Source organism: Acipenser ruthenus, chromosome 28 (assembly GCF_902713425.1).
Source record: "Acipenser ruthenus chromosome 28, fAciRut3.2 maternal haplotype, whole genome shotgun sequence".
Lineage (NCBI taxonomy): Eukaryota > Metazoa > Chordata > Actinopteri > Acipenseriformes > Acipenseridae > Acipenser > Acipenser ruthenus.
Genome location: NC_081216.1, coordinates 14,773,694 through 14,792,391, shown reverse-complemented (window position 1 = coordinate 14,792,391; position 18,698 = coordinate 14,773,694). Strand labels below are relative to the sequence as shown.

The following is an 18,698-nucleotide window of genomic DNA, read 5'->3' as shown; positions in this document are numbered from 1 at the left end:
CTCATGACCCTAGCGAATGTGGCGCCTCGGGCTCCAGAGCTAACATCCGGGCCCATCGCTAGTCAGCCGGTGGTTCCTCCACCAGTGCCTCACGGCCAACCCCAGGAAGGGTGGGACGTCGATGCTGTCTCAAGGGACGCGTCCAACGCAGAGCCCCTATTTGAAGAGGGCACGGAGCCTGAGGTGGCATCCCAGCACTCTGGGCAGGATGACCCTGAAGTGCTGGATACTAATGACCCTATGTGGTCAGTGGTGGAGAGGGCAGCCCATCACTTAGGCGTGGACTGGCCTATGTTAGAGCCAACACGACGCTTTCTATTTGAGTCGCCGTCAGCTCAGCCCCTTCAGTCCAGGATGCTACCGGCATGCCCTGATTTTATTAAGGAGGTGCAGTCCACCTGGGGGGCCCCGGCCTCTGCCCCTGCAACTTCTCGCAAGGCTTCGGCCTTCACCATGCACGGGGCGAGCGAAGCTGGGTTAGCGTCCTTCCCACCAGTGGGCGCTGCGTTCGCCGCGTTGGTAAAGGCGCCAACATTATCGGGGCTGGCTAAGGACCCCTCCTGCCCTAACAGGCAGTGTAGGATTATGGAGGCCCACCTAAAAAAGGGATACGCCGCGGCTACAGAGGCAGTTAGGCTGTCTAACGTGGCCAGCCTCCTGATGGTCTACCAGGCGGCGCTCTTCCGTGATCTGCCTGAGTGCCCATCCGTTGCCCTTAGGACCGAGCTGGGTGCAATTGCGCAGCTATTGGTTAAGCTGGCTCAATTGAATGCGCGAGCACAGGGCAGGAGCATCGCTTCTCTTGTGGTGGCAAGAAGGCAGCTCTGGCTCTCGCAGGCGAGGGTACAGGAGCCTGATAAGGCCCCATTGCTAGATGCTCCGATATCACCGGGGCACACGTTTGGCCCAGCGGTTGAGGAGATGCTGCAACGCTCCGTCAAGGCACGTGAGGCGTCACAGCAGTTGGCAAAAATGTGGCCAAGCAAACCCTTCCAGCCAAGGCGGCCACAGGAGCACCAGTGGCGCAGGGCACCGCCGCAGCAGCAGGCACAACCACAGGGCAGTAAAACCGCCCCTTTGGGTGTATCAGCACGCAGCCAACCCGCGTTTGCAAGACCGCAGCACGGAGGGTGGCACCCTAGAGGAGGTGGCAGACCACGTCCTTGTGGCTCTGGCCAGGCCCCTCGTGAGCGAGCGCAGCCTAAGCAGCCCTGAGAAACCCAGGCAGCTGTTAACCCACCCCTACACTGTTCCACAGCTCCTGTTCTGGCAACAATGCACCAACGACATCTGGGTGCACAAAACTATACTCACCAGGTACACCCTTCAATTCCGGTTAAACCCCCCCCCCCCCCCCCCCCCCTTCAGGGGAGTGGTGGTAACTGCAGTGAGGACTCGGTTCAGTCCTCAGCTCTGAATGTGGAAATACAGGCATTGCTCAAGAAGCGTGCCATTCAACTAGTAGACCCTGCTCTGACCGACCAGGGGTTCTACTCCAAGTACTTCCTAGTGCCAAAAAAGGACGGCGGGCTCCGCCCTATTTTATATCTGCGAGTACTGAACAAATACCTACGGGTGTTGTCGTTCAAGATGCTTATGCACAGGCACATTGTCCAGTCTGTCCGGCAGGGCGACTGGTTTACCACCGTAGACCTGACAGATGCGTACTTTCACGTTCCCATCTGTCCGGGTCACAGGAAGTATCTACGATTCGCATTTCAGAGCAGGGTCTACGAGTTTTGTGTCCTGCCATTCGGCCTATCTCTAGCTCCTCGAATCTTTTTGAAGTGTATGGATGCCATTTTAGCTCCTTTCCGGGCTCAAGGCGTCCGACTGCTGAACTATCTAGACGACTGGCTCGTCTGCACGCAGTCAAAGGAGCAGTTGGCACAGCACACAGTGATGGTTACAGACCATCTTCAGCGGCTAGGTCTGAAGGTCAATTCAGAAAACAGCCGCCTCGTGCCGAGCCAATAGACCGAATTCTTGGGTCTGCATCTGGACTCTGTGTCCATGGAAGCAACCCTGTCGACACAAAGAGTTGCCTTGCTGGAGCGGTGTCTCTCCCTATTCAGGTTGAGAGAAACAGTCAGCATGGAGCTGTGTCAGCGCATGCTGGGGTTGATGGCTGCCGCCTCGCAAGCCCTTCCTTTGGGCTTACTACACCAGAGACCTCTGAAGGGCCTGGTTCAATGCCTTCACGTTGCATCCGCGGAGAGACAAACACCGTAGGTTGAGGGTATCCCGAACCTGCTGGGAAGCACTGCGCTGGTGGAAAGTTCTGTCGAACATCCGCCAGGGCGTACGCTTGGGTCCCATCTTCCGAAGGGAGGTTATTACGACCGACGCTTCCAACCAGGGTTGGGGAGCAGTCTGGAACGGGTCGGGGACTCGCGGAGTGTGGTCAGGACCCTGGAGGTCAGCCCACATCAATGCTCTGGAACTCAGAGCGGTGGACCTCGCCCTTCGGTACTTCTTGCCAGTGCTTCTAGGCAAGCACGTGTTAGTGCGGTCAGACAACACCACGGTAGTGGCGTATATCAACCGCCAGGGCGGCTTGCGGTCCCCTGGTCTTCACCAGATGGTAACACGGCTGTTGCTTTGGGCACAACTGCGTTTAGCCTCTCTGCGTGCGGTTCACCTACCGGGCAGAGTCAATTATGCAGCGGATCTCCTGTCCAGAGGAGGTCCTCTTGCAGACGAATGGCGTCTTCACCCTCGGGTGGTAGAGCGCATTTGGGAATGGTTCGGCACAGCACAAGTCGATCTCTTCGCTTCGCGAGAGACCACGCACTGTCCCCTATGGTTCTCGGTGAAGGACCTCGACAGCCCCCTAGGAGTCGATGCACTGGCTCACGAATGGCCGCCAGGGCTCCTGTATGCATTTCCACCGATTCCGATGCTCCCCGCCTTCTTGGAGAAGGTCAGGGTAGAGCAAGCGACAGTGATTCTGATCGCTCCTCGGTGGCCTCGGAGAATATGGTTCCCGAGTCTGGTACAGTTGTTGCACGGTCGCCCGAGGGAGCTCCATCTGCGAGCGGACCTGTTGTCCCAAGCCCAAGGAGGGCTATGGCACCCAAACCCCAAACTCATGCAGTTATGGGCTTGGCCCCTGAGCGGGAGCGCCTGTCAGCCTTAGGGCTTTCGACGGCGGTTATATCGACCATTCAGAGTGCGAGAGCGCCCTCTACTAGGTCGCAGTATGCGTATAAGTGGCAATTGTTTCAAAGTTGGTGTCTGGCTGAGGGCCATGACCCGGTCTCCTGCCCTATGGCAGTGATATTACAGTTTCTGCAGAAGCTGCTAGATGAGGGGAAATCTCCCTCTACACTTAAAGTGTATTTAGCTGCCATTTCGGCTTGCCATGTACGCATTGATGGGTTATCACCTGGTTGCCATTTTCTGGCATCTCAGTTCCTGAAAGGTGCAAGACGCTTGCGGCCTCCAAGGACGACCAGTTTACCGTCATGGAGCCTTGATGTGGTGCTAGAAGCCCTTACCAAGGCACCGTTCGAGCCTCTCCACAGTGTGGATATGAAGCTCGTGTCTATGAAGACTGTGTTTTTGCTATCAGTGGTATCAGCAAAACGACTGGGCGAGTTACATGCACTTTCGGTGCATTCATCATGTACTCGTTTCGCAGGAGACAGTTCTAAGGTCTCCATGCGTCCAAATCCGGCCTTTTTACCCAAGGTCATATCCCCGTTTCTTATGAACCAACCAGTCGAGTTGATGGCGTTCCATCCTCCTCCTTTTACTTCCCCAGAGGAAGAGCGGTTACACATGCTCTGCCCTGTGCGGGCATTGAGGTGTTCTATTGACCGCACAAGGACTGTGAGGCAAACAGAACAGCTGTTCATATGCCATGGTTCTAAGACTTTGGGTCAGCCGTTGTCTAAGCAACGCCTTTCCCATTGGATAGTGGATGCTATTAAGTTAGCATATGATTCTATGGGCCTTCTGCCACCAGGGCAGTTGAAGGCACATTCCACTAGGGGTATGGCAACATCCTGGGCCCTCTTTAGAGGGGTGCTGGTGTCGACATTTGCGCTGCAGCCAGTTGGGTTACACCGCATACTTTTACGAGGTTCTACCGGTTGAATGTACTGGAATCCTCTGCTCCGTCATTTGGAGCATCTGTGTTACACTCTACGACACCTCATGTTGCGGACGTATAGAGTGGTTGACAATATGGTGTGACTATTCCACCTTAGGACAGGTGTCATTGCGAGCATAGACGCTGAGGCGCAGCTCCGCATATGCGTAGATGTACTGCCTACGCAGTTGCGTTATGACATAAGTCTGTCCTACTGCCGAGAATCCTCCCTCGCGACGGCTTGGGTACACTGTTCCCATACCTTGATGGTTATTTTCGACTTGAAAGGGAACGATAGGTTGCGGATGCAACCCCGGTTCCCTGAAAGAGAAAATAACCATCAAGCCGCGAGGTCGCTCTGGAGGCCTTCACGGCCTGAAGGGCAAAAGAGGAAGTGACTCTCCGCGCGTTGCGTATAGTAAGCTCCCAGGGGGGCGGGCTTACACGGCAGCTTGCGCGGAGGCCTATCGGCAGCTTTGACATAAAGCTCAGCCAATCCCTACTGCCTGACGGCAATGTCCCATACCTTGATGGTTATTTTCTCTTTCAGGGAACCGGGGTTGCATCCGCAACCTATCGTTTTTTATATGTACATCGAGCGAAGTTGGCGACTCAGTGAGTGCAGAGGTAACGGTTGCGGGGACCAGCACTGGTGTTTACATTTACTGGATCCGAGGACGACCCAAGCCCCAGTGCTTTATTTGTCAGGAGATTCGGTCGCCATTTATCTACAAAGTATTCAGAATGTGAAAAAAATTACATCTTTAAATATAAGAAACAGGTACTTTGCCATCAGCAGCTTTTAATGCGTAAAATGACAACATTCCTTGATTAACTGGTAAGTTATTTAAATACTTTACTTTCTACATGTACTTATACATATACACATACAATGTGGTTTGTCAAACTTGTACTTTACTTGAACAAAAGTTATTGTATTTCTTGCTCTTATTGTATTACTTGTATTGTAACGCTTGAAATGTTTTTGCTTACGATTGTAAGTCGCCCTGGATAAGGGCGTCTGCTAAGAAATAAATAATAAAATGCTGATGTGTAAAAAATGCGTGTCAAGTGGTCCGTGGGAAACATCCAAACACCGAGATGGTCCCTACATTGAAAAAGGCTGGGAACCATTGATCTAATTTAAAGCAGCTTCCAAATATTTGTCCGCAGCATCCCTTCCGCTTGTTTTGTAGCTTCGCTCAGTTAATCCTGCTTATTCCAGTTCCTCAACTAACATTTTCTTTTCTTTTAATAAGTTTGCATTTGGCTGTTTGGCACCATTATTAAATGTGTTTATTAAGTCTACAGAGAGTAATTTAAGAGATGCGACAGAGACCTATGGGGTGACATTTTGCAATATCATCCATTTTGTAACTAAAAAAATTCCAGCTTCAGCTTTTCACTTTTTTTTTTTCTTTTTTTTTTTTTTTTTTAACAAAGCTAGTACTAGCACCAGCACCTTTCATCAACAAACCGCCATAGACACCTCAATAGAGAATATGAAGCTAAAGTTATCCCTGGTGTAAAACCAACAAGGGTATCAATTGCTTTCTAGATGTATTATTTTTATCTCACAACTCGCGTCTCTCGTTTCACTTCTGAACACAGCTGATCCGCTCTTTATATGTACGTGATCATCTCCAAGCTGATAAGTTTAATTAATTTGGAGATGATCACATTATGCACATGCTTTAGCTGGATGGGGGATTTTAACCCCACCCATGCTGTAAAATAATTAACAACAAAACAACATTCAAACAAAGACAGTACCTTTTAAATATTAATACTACAAATACAAAACAACACAAAACATAAAGTACGCACAGGGTTGGGGAGTACCCCGTCACAAGTGTACAAAACTGCCAGCTGGTGTTTTTGAGAAATCTGAAACACGTGTGTCACAGCTGAGTTAGTTTATCAACATTCCAGAATTCAAATTAATTGTGATGACTTTTGTGATCAAAAGCTTGGAGCTGAGATGAAGAGCACAGTTGTACTGTTTGTTCTTTTTAATATGTTCAGTTTTAACTTTAACACCACTAGATTTGCTTCAGTGAAACATTTTTTTCTCTTTTTAACAGAAAAGAGAGAACTTTAACGACAAACATATATTACTTACCAGCACCCTGTGCAGCACATGGATGTACTGGGGAAGAAGTGCAGAACATTGAGGAGGGGCATTTAATTAACATTTAACTACCCCACGAGCGCAGTGGTACACCAGATATTATCCATTTACACCTATGCAGAATGACTGGGTGGGACATTTGTTCTTTATTATATCCAAGTTGCAGTGAGTTCACTGCTTGAGAACCTGGCAAAATGTAAAGATGAATTGCTTTAGCTCGGTCTTCGGCTGCACTGCTTTCTCAATCACTTTGACCAGACTTTATAAAATACAGATGATTTCTATTCTATAATTCTCTCAATAAAGTTCTGTTACAGGTGGTGTCTAATGAACATTAACCATTTCAGTGCCACGTTCTTTTAACCTCTGACCCTTATTGATACAGGCCACTCGCTTTCAGACGTGGTCTTTACACGCTTTAATTTCCTTTCTCCCAAAAAAGTCACAGCTGGTGTTGTCTAGGAAAAATTCACCTTCGTGTTTTAACCTCTTGAAAGAAAGTGTTGAGTCTGATACGTAATTAGTTTTATTTTACTTCAGATTTACAAACCATTCATTGTGATATGACTTACGCAGTGGATTATGCTACCATTGTTCTCAAAAAGTCCTAGTTCATAAGGTGTCAGAGCTCAATACAAGCCTTGAGGTTCTTGTGATGAAAGGCGCTATATAAATGTAAATTAAATAAATAAATATAGTGTATCTAAACTAACCTGTGCATTGGTTTTTGGGGACTGCATCCCTTAGAAAAGGTTGCCACTGTAATTTGTACAGTCATTTTGCCCATTCCATATTTCTTATGTATTGCCATCTCTCTGGGCTCACAATGTTATGCTTTTACTATGGGAAACATTATAAGGGGTTTGGATAAAAGCCTGTTTTTCACTGAACGGATATGTCTGCACTCCTGTGGCACAAATGCTGTAGATTTACACCTGCATGGCTTGTGAGTGCACCGCTGCTGATTTTTATTCTAATCTCTCTGTTATGATTTCAGGGTCGGTGTGAAGGAGCACAGATCGACCCCTGGGAAGATGCTGATTTTAATATATACAAAGTCACTGACCGCTTTGGCTTCCTGCAGTAAGTGCTTTTCAGTTATTCAGACGATGAATCAGTTTGTGTACAGATAAATGGTGTTATCTCGTGGAAGTGCTTTGTATTTTTCAATGCGGAACTAATTCATGACTCTCTTTTGTTTTGCCCTTTAGTGATGAGGGGCTGCCGACACCGAGTGCACTGGAGGAGAAGGTAGGAGTCGCCTCAGCAGTTCTGTTTTAATTTAGTACATTAAAGTGTTACAGATTACCCTGTAAAGTGGACATGAAACACATTATCCTGTTGTCTGTATTGCAGAGTTATATTTTTAAACATATACACTTGAAATTAGTATTCACACATCTATAAATTAACTGGGCAATACATTTCTCAACATTTACTCAGGAGCGTTCACCGGGAGAAAAAATAAATACTCTAAGGATCACAGTGTGTCCAGTTCATGCTCCCTCCTGCAACAATGACAGTTTTTTGTTCCCACAATATATGCTGCTCATTTCCACCAGAGTGTGTGAATAAAAAAAATCCAAACAATCGCTATAATGTTGGAAAAATAAAATTGCCGCTATTTGGGCAACATGGGATACAGCAAAGGTAAAGTAATATGTTTCTTGTAAACACTGCAGGGGGGGTCTGGAACACTTTTAATGCAAAAAGAGAACTGAAAAGAACTTACTTTAAATCATCCACCTTTCTTATTTTTCAATTTTTAACTGTTTAATATCCTATTAGGTTTTTTTGTATACTTTTTTATTGATGTTTACCACAAGAAAAGCTTAGTTAGTAAGCTTGGTAAATAATTGTCTAGCAGAAACACAATGTAGAATTACTTATTAGTTAGGCAGCAATTGCGAATTTTCTGAAAAACCTTAATTCAGCAACACTTTGTTATTCCTGCCACCAGAAGAACATTTAATAATTCATTAAAATAACAGCAGGGGTTACATAAACCCCCTTGCAAAATGTATTTGTGACCTTGACCTTGACCTGCTATATTGAGATCATGTGACTGTTTTAAATGTCGTCTGTACAGACAGAGTTATTGTCTTAATGTACAGGAGGTATCCTCTGAACAGTACATGTTTCAGTGCCCCAATGTTTAAAGGTACAGAATGAATGATACACTTTCAAACAGTGTCTTTACAGTTTGTACATTGATGTAGTCATAAGATTTTCTCAATAAAATTCCAATGCAGGTAGTGGTCAGTAGAATAAACCATTTCACTCCCACATTGTTTTATATTTATAAATTGTTGTAGTGTGGCCGTGTGCAGTGGTAAAGATTCTTGAAACACAATATTGATGATGTTTCAACAAGTTTTATTTACAAAACAACAAAATCTGTCTCTTCTTGGAGAACTAAATACACTTTTCAAATAAACCCCTACCTACAACAGGACAGCTAAGCCGTTTTTTCTGTGATTTTTACCAATTTGTAAACCTTTTTTTACTCTACACTCTGCCACGCCACGCCACTCTCGTCTTTCTCCTTCTTACTCCCCACCCAGAGCTACAAAAATTGAGGCTTTTTATACTATAGATTTAATTGCTTAACAATTCATTTGTTTCACTTTTTACATGCTGTCACTTAACTGCCCAGTTTAAACATGTTCAATAAAAGAAAACGAGAAAACAAGGGAATAATAAAATTACTGTACCATTAAAAAGGTAAAACCAGATTTTTTCCCCGACCCCCAGTTTGTGTCTGCACTTTATCGGGTCAGTAGTATATGTGCAGCGCTGTACTGTGGTGTTTTGACACACTGATTCATATATTAACAAATGCAACATTAACAGGACTGTATAATCGTTTGATACAGAGTAGTGAATCATTATAGTTGGAAGTGTACAAGTAATGTACCAGTAGTGTAAATGAATATTTACATTAATATTATAACAAATATTTCCAATCAGAGATTCTTGCTGGATTGATCATCTCCTGTGCCCTTAAAAAAGGGTGGGTGTTTTGTGGGGCATTTGTAAGCACTTGTTAACAGCAGGCTATATTGATTTTAGTTCAATAACTGTAACTCCTGTTTGAACGAGTGTGGACAATCAACTGCAAACCATGTGCAGTTTAGCAACGCTCTGACAAAATCCACAATTGCCTTTAAATCCTCAGCGCTTCCTGCTGTTTTGTTAAAATGCATTTTCTGATGAAGTGCAGCTAAAGTAGTAAAAAAAAACAGGATTGCAAAGCTGTGACATTTTTGCGTTATCGCTCTGCAACAATATTTCAACAGGTAAATAGCTGGTTTTGGCTACCACTGTAGTGTTTAAAGTAATGGATGTACTAATGTGTAACTCTAGTTTTAGTCTATTTACAGTCAGATTTAAATCCAGTTTTATGTCTTGTGTTTAAGCAAAAACAGCAAGAGATTGAAAGAGTGGACAAATGGCTGAAAATGATAAAGAAATGGGATAAATACAGAAACAGTGAGAAGGTAAGAATGATAAACGTTGAAACGTTTGTCACTGGATGTATTTAGTGTCTTTAGCATTTCTAAAATTAGCACTGTTGAGTGGATGAAAGTAAAACATGAAATCACTGAAATGACTGAAAATGACACTGTATAAGGTATAAACAAAAGAGCAATACAGATTATCCCTTATAAAAGTGTACCACAGTAAAAGTATAGCAAAATGTAATAAAGCGAAGTGAAAGCATGGCAAAGCAAAAGTTAGCATTGTAAAGACCAGATGAGTATGGTAAAGCATATTGTAAAACATGCCAAACCAAGGTAAACTATGTTTAATACATGGGGGGGAAGCATGGGAAAACTGCAAAATGATAGTGGTAAACTTTTATAAAGGATCCCCAGCACAGGGCTAAAGTAGAGATGAACTGTAAGTAATAGAGCTGACCTACCACTGGAAACACTTGATAATTCATTTGGCTACGGCTGCTTGTGTTGAATATTATAAGTGGGCTTCTGTTTATCTGCAGTCATCTCAGAATCTCGGTTTATTTTTCCCTTGTTCTTGTATATCATACATAACTATTGATTTTAGAAATACTAAAAGAAACATAGTAAATTAAATGACAAACATTTCAACTAGAAGTCTTTTCAGTGTCTTAATGTTGGAATGGTTTGAGATTCACTACCTACAACCGTGGATTGTGGATGATCTCTTAATGGTCACATTAAGAGGAGTGGGTGTGTGCTGATTATCCACTAAATGGGGCATTAAGCTTCCAGAAGTAAAAAATAAATTACATAAAAAATGCAGACGAATTAGAAAAGTTGGTAAGAGGGTAGAATAAAATGAACAACTTCTTATACGGTAAAGAACAGATATCCTAAAAATTGTGTACACCATTTCCTTGTTACTGTACTGCAGAGCCTTCAATAATGTCATCACTTTGTCAGCTTGCTGCAGTCATAAAATATGCACCATATAGTGTCATTGATCCATGTGTATCGCCTCTCAGATGATGCGGAGAGTCTATAAGGGAATTCCCCTGCATCTACGAGGTCAGGTCTGGTCTGTGCTGCTCGATGTGGAGAAACTAAAGAATGAAAACACAGGAAAATACGAGGTAAGAGAAATGACAACAGCTTGTAAAGAATTCAAGGATAGCTGGTGCTACAACACTGTGACGTTTAAATTCAAATCTTTGAAATGTAAAAACACAAAACCAAACATTTAAATAGGTTTGTGTCTAAGATAATAAAATCAAGACTAAAGTATTTTATGTTTCCAGGGTAGTAGTTTTCTGCCTTTTACACCAGTGTGCCAGAAGGAACAGTGTCTATTCTTTTAGTTTGATTTGCTGCAATGCAGAACTAGGTTTTATTTATGGAAGTGTTTGTAGCTAACTAAATCATTTCATAACTCTTACCTGACGTGCACTTCCAGTGGGGCTTTTTGTGTTATCAATGTGACAAGTTGAACTGAACTAAGGCTATTTGAGCTGGTCTTCAGTAGATAGGCTTGTGGCTATAAAACTCACTCTGCTTAAACCTTTTTAAAAAGACGTTTCAATGATGTGATGAAAAACAGAAACAAGACAAGAAATGAAAACCAAATGAAATCCAAATCTTTTTTTTTTTTAAACCCTTTAATTCCTGCCTTCCTACCTTGTCATTTGACTATTGTCTTTTTAAAAGATACTAATTTGAAATAAGGTGCTGACATTGTAAGACTCCAGCAATGTAGATAAAAGAAAAGCATGCCGCTCATGTATGACATGTCATCAGCTTAAGCTCTTAATGCCTCTGTTGGCCTAACAGGTTACAGAATGTATTATATTATAATGTATTATACTCCCTCATCCTGAGGATGTGTCGTATCAGGACATTTGACTACCTATGTAACTGTGTACAGGACAGAGGAACAAAATGACAAACACCTGCAATATGTAACACACACATTTGTGTACACGGACTGTACGCTTTATTCATATAATATATGGTATGCATATACTTGAATCCCTGAAATGTAATTATACTATATTATACTGTATAAAACTACAAATCAGTGATATATAGAAGCTGTATCTCCCCAATGCAAGTCACTTTGTCCCAAAAGGAATGGTTATGTAGCCCTGATTTTGAGAATCAATTATTCAGGTAGTTTTTAGGTGGCATCAATGGTAGGAAAATTATTCAAATATAAGTTTTAGAAATATATTACTATTAGAACAAACTGCTTAACAGTTTGTACAAGCCTCGAGTGAAAATTCCAACTCGTGCAAACAGAAGGCAGTCTTTGTTTAACTATTTTGTGAAGAAGCTCTGGCCGCTTTGTAGATTGAGAGAAAAACGCAGCTGTTCCTTCCAAATTTTTGAAAAATAGCCTGCATTCCCTAATATGCTGCAAAACTAAGGACACGATTTTAAACATGTGCACAGCAGTGAACAAAAAGTGCAGAACTTTTCACACACACGTTTCTGAAGTCCACTTTCTTCGCGTGCCATTACTCCTGCACCATCATATCTCTGAGCAACCAACTCATAGTTCTTCTGGCACACTGCATCAGCATGCAGGAAAGGGGCAGCTGCAGTCCGACTGTCGGTAACATCAGTAAAACCAACAAAGTGTTCCACAACATCACTGTCACATAACGCAGTACAGTTGAAAGCTAGATCTGAGGGTTCATCAAGTAGAATAGCAACAAATGGTGCCTCCTCATTTTCTTTGGCAATGGCATTAAGTTGGACATTACTCACTGCTTCGATTAGGTCATTCTGAATCTTGTTTGATGTCCCAGAAAAAACAGTTAAGGTTTCCAAATGCTGTTCCAGTAAAGGGTCAAACTCACTGACTAGCTGTAAGGTTTCGACATAATTTCCACGATTCAGGGAGTCATCCGATTCGTCGTGCCCACGAAAGGCCATCTCTTGTTCTCCGAGATGACATATAACACGTCTTTGCAAAATCCCAATAAGGGAGCCTCTTATCAAATCAAAAAGCCAGCTCTCTGGGAATCCGCTTAAATGCTTATGAGCCGCTGTAGGCGCAGAGCTGGCAGATGGTAGGGCTTGCACAATAGGCTTGTCTGATTAGGAGCAGGATCTGTTTAATGTAATAGGCATGTGTCAGATTCTTTCACAGCAGATTAGAGTGTGGCAGGTAGGATCAGATGCACTCAGGTAGGCGAGAAGGGAGATTGCACAGCATATTGTATACAGCGATGACCAAACATTTTGCATCACCCTATAGAATTAACTCATTTTGCTTCATAAAGTCAATTGAAACCTGCTGAATAATGTTACGTTAACATATTGAATTACATATTGCTTTGTAGTTTTCTAGATACTTAACGAAAAACTGACAACAATTAAAAAATGTGACATTTAAAAATCTAACATTATCTGTATTACTATTATGGCTTTGGGTAGATTTTTGCATGATTATTTTGTACTTTCTTTGATTACATGATGTTAAATAAAATATCTAAATTATGTTCATATCGTTCATGTCTAAAGTTGTAGGTGATGCAAAACCTTTGGCCATAGCTGTATAATACTAAACATATCAACTACCTGTTTTTAGGTACAGTTTTATGTACATAGGTTGAACAAAAAATGATACATATCCCGTAACATAAAACATAATTTGTGACAGAAAAAGAGAGAACTGATTATCCAATTGTGATAAAACTTGGTGAGGATATTCTTTACCATAAAATACTATAAAGCATATCAGAATCTAGGGATTTATGGAGGCACCTCTCTATCTTCATATATGAATGCTTGTCACCCTTTTACTTCACCATACTGTGGTGATCTACTTGAACATGTTGCTCTGATGTTATATTTATTGTGAGTGTTACTGAGAGTATTGTTTTTATATACAATACGTCCTTTAAAGTGATTGTCGTTAAGAAATGATTTCCTTAAATCGAACATATCGGTCGGAAGACGTTGGGTCAGACAGCACATCCCCTGTCTTGCCATTTGGCCTCTCTCTCTAGCTCCCTGTGCCTTCTCGAAGTGCATGGAAGCTATCCTGGCCCCTTTGACACTCAAAGGCATCAGAGTGCTCAATTATCTGGACAACTGGCTCCTTTGTGCCCAGTCTCCAGCACAGGCAGATGCCCACACGGGACTTGTCAATGGTTGGGCCTTATGGTGAATCATCTGGAGCCAGCTCACGCCTTCTCAGACAGCCTTCTATCTAGGAGTGTGCGTCGACTCCAGGTCCATACTGACCACTGTCGGACAGCAGAGTGCAGAGAACAGCTGTCTGTTTAGGATCTCTTTCATCTCATCGCACTCATGGTACTGACGTTCCAGAATCCTCTGGGTTTGATGGCAGCAGCTTCCTAGACCCTTCCAAAAATAAATAAAAAAGGCAAACCATGTAAAACCTCTAAATTACTGTGGTAAACTTTTATAAGGGTAACACTACAAACCGGTATCTACAGTATCAAAAACACATTATGGCACTGTAGAGAGTCCAACAAAGAGCAACTAGACTGAATCTATTTAGCTTAGAACAAAGGGGAACTTGATTTAAAGTCCTTAATGTTAAAAGGAGTTGGAAATTCGGTGGACATTGACAGAGGGTGGTGAGGGTAAAGAATGGGTTGCATAGTCATGTTGATGATGCTGAATCACTGAGATCCTTTAAGACCCAGGTTGACAAAGTTTTGAAATCAGTCAGCTACTCGGAAGCGAATGAGCATAGATGGGCTGAATGACCTCCTCTTGTTTACACATTTTATTATGTTCTTCCGTATCATGGTTCAGATGGAAAAGACTGCACTACCCAAGCTCATACTGTGGTTTAGAATCATCATATAAACTGCAACTCTGTTTTGTTCCACAGAAAATGAAACAGCAAGCCAGGCACCACTCCACAGAAATCAAACAGATAGATCTGGATGTGAACCGCACCTTTAGAAACCACATCATGTTCAGGGATCGCTTTGGAGTGAAGTAAGTAAAAATGGATACTGTGACAAGCAGTGTCTCGTCACTGGCTTCTTGGAGGCATGTGCATGTTCGGACGCTCCATCTGGACCTTGCTACCTGCTGTGTTTGGTTGTGAGTTAAAGCAGCGGGGGGATTGACCAGCTGGGATCCCTAACCAGCAGGTGGGTGTGGTAAAGCAGGGGGGGATTGATCCCTAACCAGCAGGTGGGTGTGGTAAAGCAGGGGGGGATTGATCCCTAACCAGCAGGTGGGTGTAGTAAAGCAGGGGGGGATTGATCCCTAACCAGCAGGTGGGTGTAGTAAAGCAGGGGGGGATTGATCCCTGACCAGCAGGTGGGTGTAGTAAAGCAGGGGGGGATTGATCCCTGACCAGCAGGTGGGTGTGGTAAAGCAGGGGGGGATTGATCCCTAACCAGCAGGTGGGTGTAGTAAAGCAGGGGGGGATTGATCCCTGACCAGCAGGTGGGTGTAGTAAAGCAGGGGGGGATTGATCCCTGACCAGCAGCTGGGTGTGTCCAGTTGGAGCGTCTCACTACAAAAGGGAAGTGCCGACAAACTATCGAGGCTGGCAGCCAAGGTACGATCACCTTACAAACAAAGTCAGACAAACCTTTTTGCAGAACCTTGGGTAACAGAGAAAATAACTACTACGAACCACCAAGTGTGGTTATAGTTTTCCCCCTTAGTAACAGGGATTAATTAGTTAGGGGATTCTAAAATCCCAAAACAGTGGAATTTTGTGAGTGTGTGTCAGCGTAGGACCTCATTGTATAGCAGTGTTTTGTTTTCAACCTTTTTGTACTTTCTATTATTTTACACTCAGCGCCTGTACTGTCGGCCGCAGCGAGTGCCATTGTTGGTACCAGCACCTTGGTTGTTTACTTTCTGGACTTCTGTACTGTAAGGAATAAATCCTGAGCAGTGTTTCAAACACAACTTCTGTGTCTGTCTGTTCTGTCAGCAGATTTACCCACACCCCTACCCACTTCTCCTGTCACAGATACTTTAAAGGGATGCTTAAGAAATAGAACATTAAGGCTGTAAGGACCTTATTTATAAAGTGTTTACTCTGGTCATAAAATTATTCTTATTTTTTGAAAGAGGTATAACACTTTTTACAAAATAAGAACCAAACAACTAACTAATGTAATCCAAGTTTCTTATTTTATAACATTTAACATGAATTTTTCATTTAAAAAAGGGATTCAAGAATGAGGAAAGACTTTGAAAATACGGACAAAAGGTTAAACATTTAAATGGTAAACGAAAATCTAAATGGCATTGTGTTTTACTAAACATTTAATTGAAAATTCTAAGTAAATACTAAATCAAGTCTACTTTGTCATTGGAAATAAGTTTGAGTTTAAATGACCATTTAGACAGACTTTAATCTGTTAAACATAGATTCACAGCCTTATATAAGGTAAGTAAATTCATAACAATTTACCCTGTTATGTTATCATTCATTGTGCAATGTTGATAAGAAGATACAGCTTTGTGTAAATTGTATGTTTTAATCCTGAAGCATGCATTTTGCTGTACTGTGCTTATATTCCCTTTCACTCGACCTGGAGACAAACACTCACTAAAACATTTGCCATGTAATCCGCAGCAGCTGTTAGAATGACCTGCCTCTCCCCTTGCTCTTAGCGCTACACTGAACAGTATTGCAGATTTATTCTTTTCTATTTCAGGGAACCAGGGTTATGGTAATAACCTAATGTTATTTTTTTTTACTCCAGGTCAATATTATGGACAGATATACAAAGTACAAAATGCATGTTTTAGGATTCAAATATTGGACGTCATATCATTCTTCTTATGAACTAGAATATGACCCTAAACAATGAATGAAAGCAAAATAAGTGTTTGTTGATTTATTTACTAAACTTCAGTGTGTTTAAAAATAATTATCTCTGTAAATAAAACAGTTTTATTAGAAGTGCCACAAATAAACACAATAAAGTTTGGGGAAATTGCAAATAAGGTATTTATTAGTTTTCTAGGAAATGTAGCAGCTCACCTGCAATGTTCAGTTGTAAAATAAACTGATCAGGTAAAGCTAGCAAAGTTACCCTGTATCAGGCCTACAGTATGTTTAACAGACAATTTTTTTTGTATAAAACAGTATTTTCACTTACTCAAGCAGGCCACATTTATTATGCAAATTGGTAAAAACAGACCTATAGCTTTTGCCGCGTTTCCTACAGACTTCTTTTTCCTAGAATGCATGTTTTGTAATTTAAGAAAAAATATTTAGCCTTTTCACAAAGATAAAAAAATATATTTTTTATAAATTAATAAAATGTTTATAAACTAGTTAACAGTTAAACAAACCCCCCCAAAAAAATACATACTAAAAAAAATGTAGGCTTTTAAAGAGCCTATTTATAATTTGAGTATTTGAGGATTTTAGCTGAAATTCATACTATGAATGTTTTGTGCTATGACCTTCAGTTTAGTGCACAGAGCCGTCAGACAAAGTGCTAAACAAAAATCATCAGCAACTTCCTTTACATCGGTGCATGGTCTTCCTGTAACTAAATACAGCCTCTTATGGTTTACAGGAGAGGCGATATGCTCTTGAACAGTGTTTATGTGCTAATTTTAAATCTCTAGTCTTTAGATTGTACGATTAGTAGCAAACAGTAAGGTAGCTGCACAACAAAGGGGGGCATTGCTACCTGTGCTAGTGCTAATAATTAAAATTGATGTTTAAAGATTGGTCCTTCAAGGTCTTAGATATTAAAATCTCAATGCCATGAGCTACTGGAAACAGCTACCATTTCCTGTTGTGTTTACCATTCAGGTAAAACAGTACCTGAAGATGCAGTTGGAATTTAAGTGGGGAAGTAATTAATGATTTCATCTAATTTATAACTTATTGTCTTTGGTTCTGGTTTTTATTCCTTACTTAATCTTAAAAGGAGTTGATAAAGTTAGCCTTAACCACCACTTTTAAGCACAGAAACCGGTACCTTAAGACACATTTGGAATTTAAGTGGGGATGGACTTAGGACAAAGTGTTACACTTTAGACAGAGAGTGGTTATGTTATCGAATGGGCTACCTTGTCATGTTATTGATGCTGAGATCCTTTAAGACCCGACTTGACTGCTTTTTAAGATCAGTCAGCTACTAGGAAGCAAACAAGCATAGATGGGCTAAATGGCCTCCTCTTGTTTGTACGTTTGTTCTTATGTGATGTAGAAAGAGGGCTGAGAACACTGGAAGGCCACTTGTAGCACATACTTTGGTGGATATGAGCAGTCCCACAAATGACTGAATCATTTGTTATGCAATAAATATACTACTGACAACTCCATATTTCAAGTCATTTTAAGCAATGGTAGAAAAGACCGTACAACAGACTTTAATAGAGGGCTGGTAGTAGGACATGTTCTTCCATATCCAATGCAGACAGATATTATTGATATTACTCAATGATCTGTCTCAAAAGTGATGACAACAGATGACTAGAGATTTCCATCCCCAGCTAGTGATATGTGACCATTCTTCAAAGTGTATTCAGTGGCCCTACACCATATCAGCATTGGTATGTCAACTCCTGTATAACATGTCCCTAGATTTCTGTTAAGAAACAGCCGATTGTAACAAGGTTCATCTTCATCTCTCTACAGGCAGCAGGCACTGTTTGATGTCTTGGCAGCTTACTCCGTTTACAACACAGTGAGTTATTTCTGAAATATTACAGCATGTGTATTAAACACTGTGGGAGACTCACAGTATGTTGGTGATTCAGATGTTCAGATACACAGCAAAGAGTGAATCGTTACTGGAGGTAAGGTTACTAGACTTTAACTGTGAGGAACAGAAATCAAGATTCTAGTAAAAAATCTATACTTTTGAGGGACATGAGTGCCACTCACTGACACATCTCACTTTCCACTGCTGTTTGTTTTCCAATTCAGAAAGCAGAACTAATGTAGAATTTGACTTTTCTACTGAAATGCTTTTTAAAAGTTACATTTATTATTTGTACTGTTATAGTTACAGGAGATTAAAGGCTA

The 18,698-nt window shown here is 42.0% G+C and overlaps 1 protein-coding gene across 3 annotated transcripts in view; it reads left to right on the top strand.

Moving 5' to 3' along the window:
• LOC117435123 (USP6 N-terminal-like protein) overlaps positions 1-18,698 on the top strand; it is a 96,330-nt gene that overhangs the window by 51,956 nt on the left and 25,676 nt on the right. For all 3 annotated transcript variants that reach the window (XM_034058076.3, XM_059002980.1, XM_059002979.1), the window contains 6 exons: positions 7,225-7,310; positions 7,439-7,478; positions 9,647-9,727; positions 10,717-10,824; positions 14,562-14,671; positions 18,309-18,357. In XM_034058076.3, the coding sequence (XP_033913967.2) occupies positions 7,225-7,310; positions 7,439-7,478; positions 9,647-9,727; positions 10,717-10,824; positions 14,562-14,671; positions 18,309-18,357 (474 nt within the window). The remainder of the gene's footprint in view (positions 1-7,224; positions 7,311-7,438; positions 7,479-9,646; positions 9,728-10,716; positions 10,825-14,561; positions 14,672-18,308; positions 18,358-18,698) is intronic.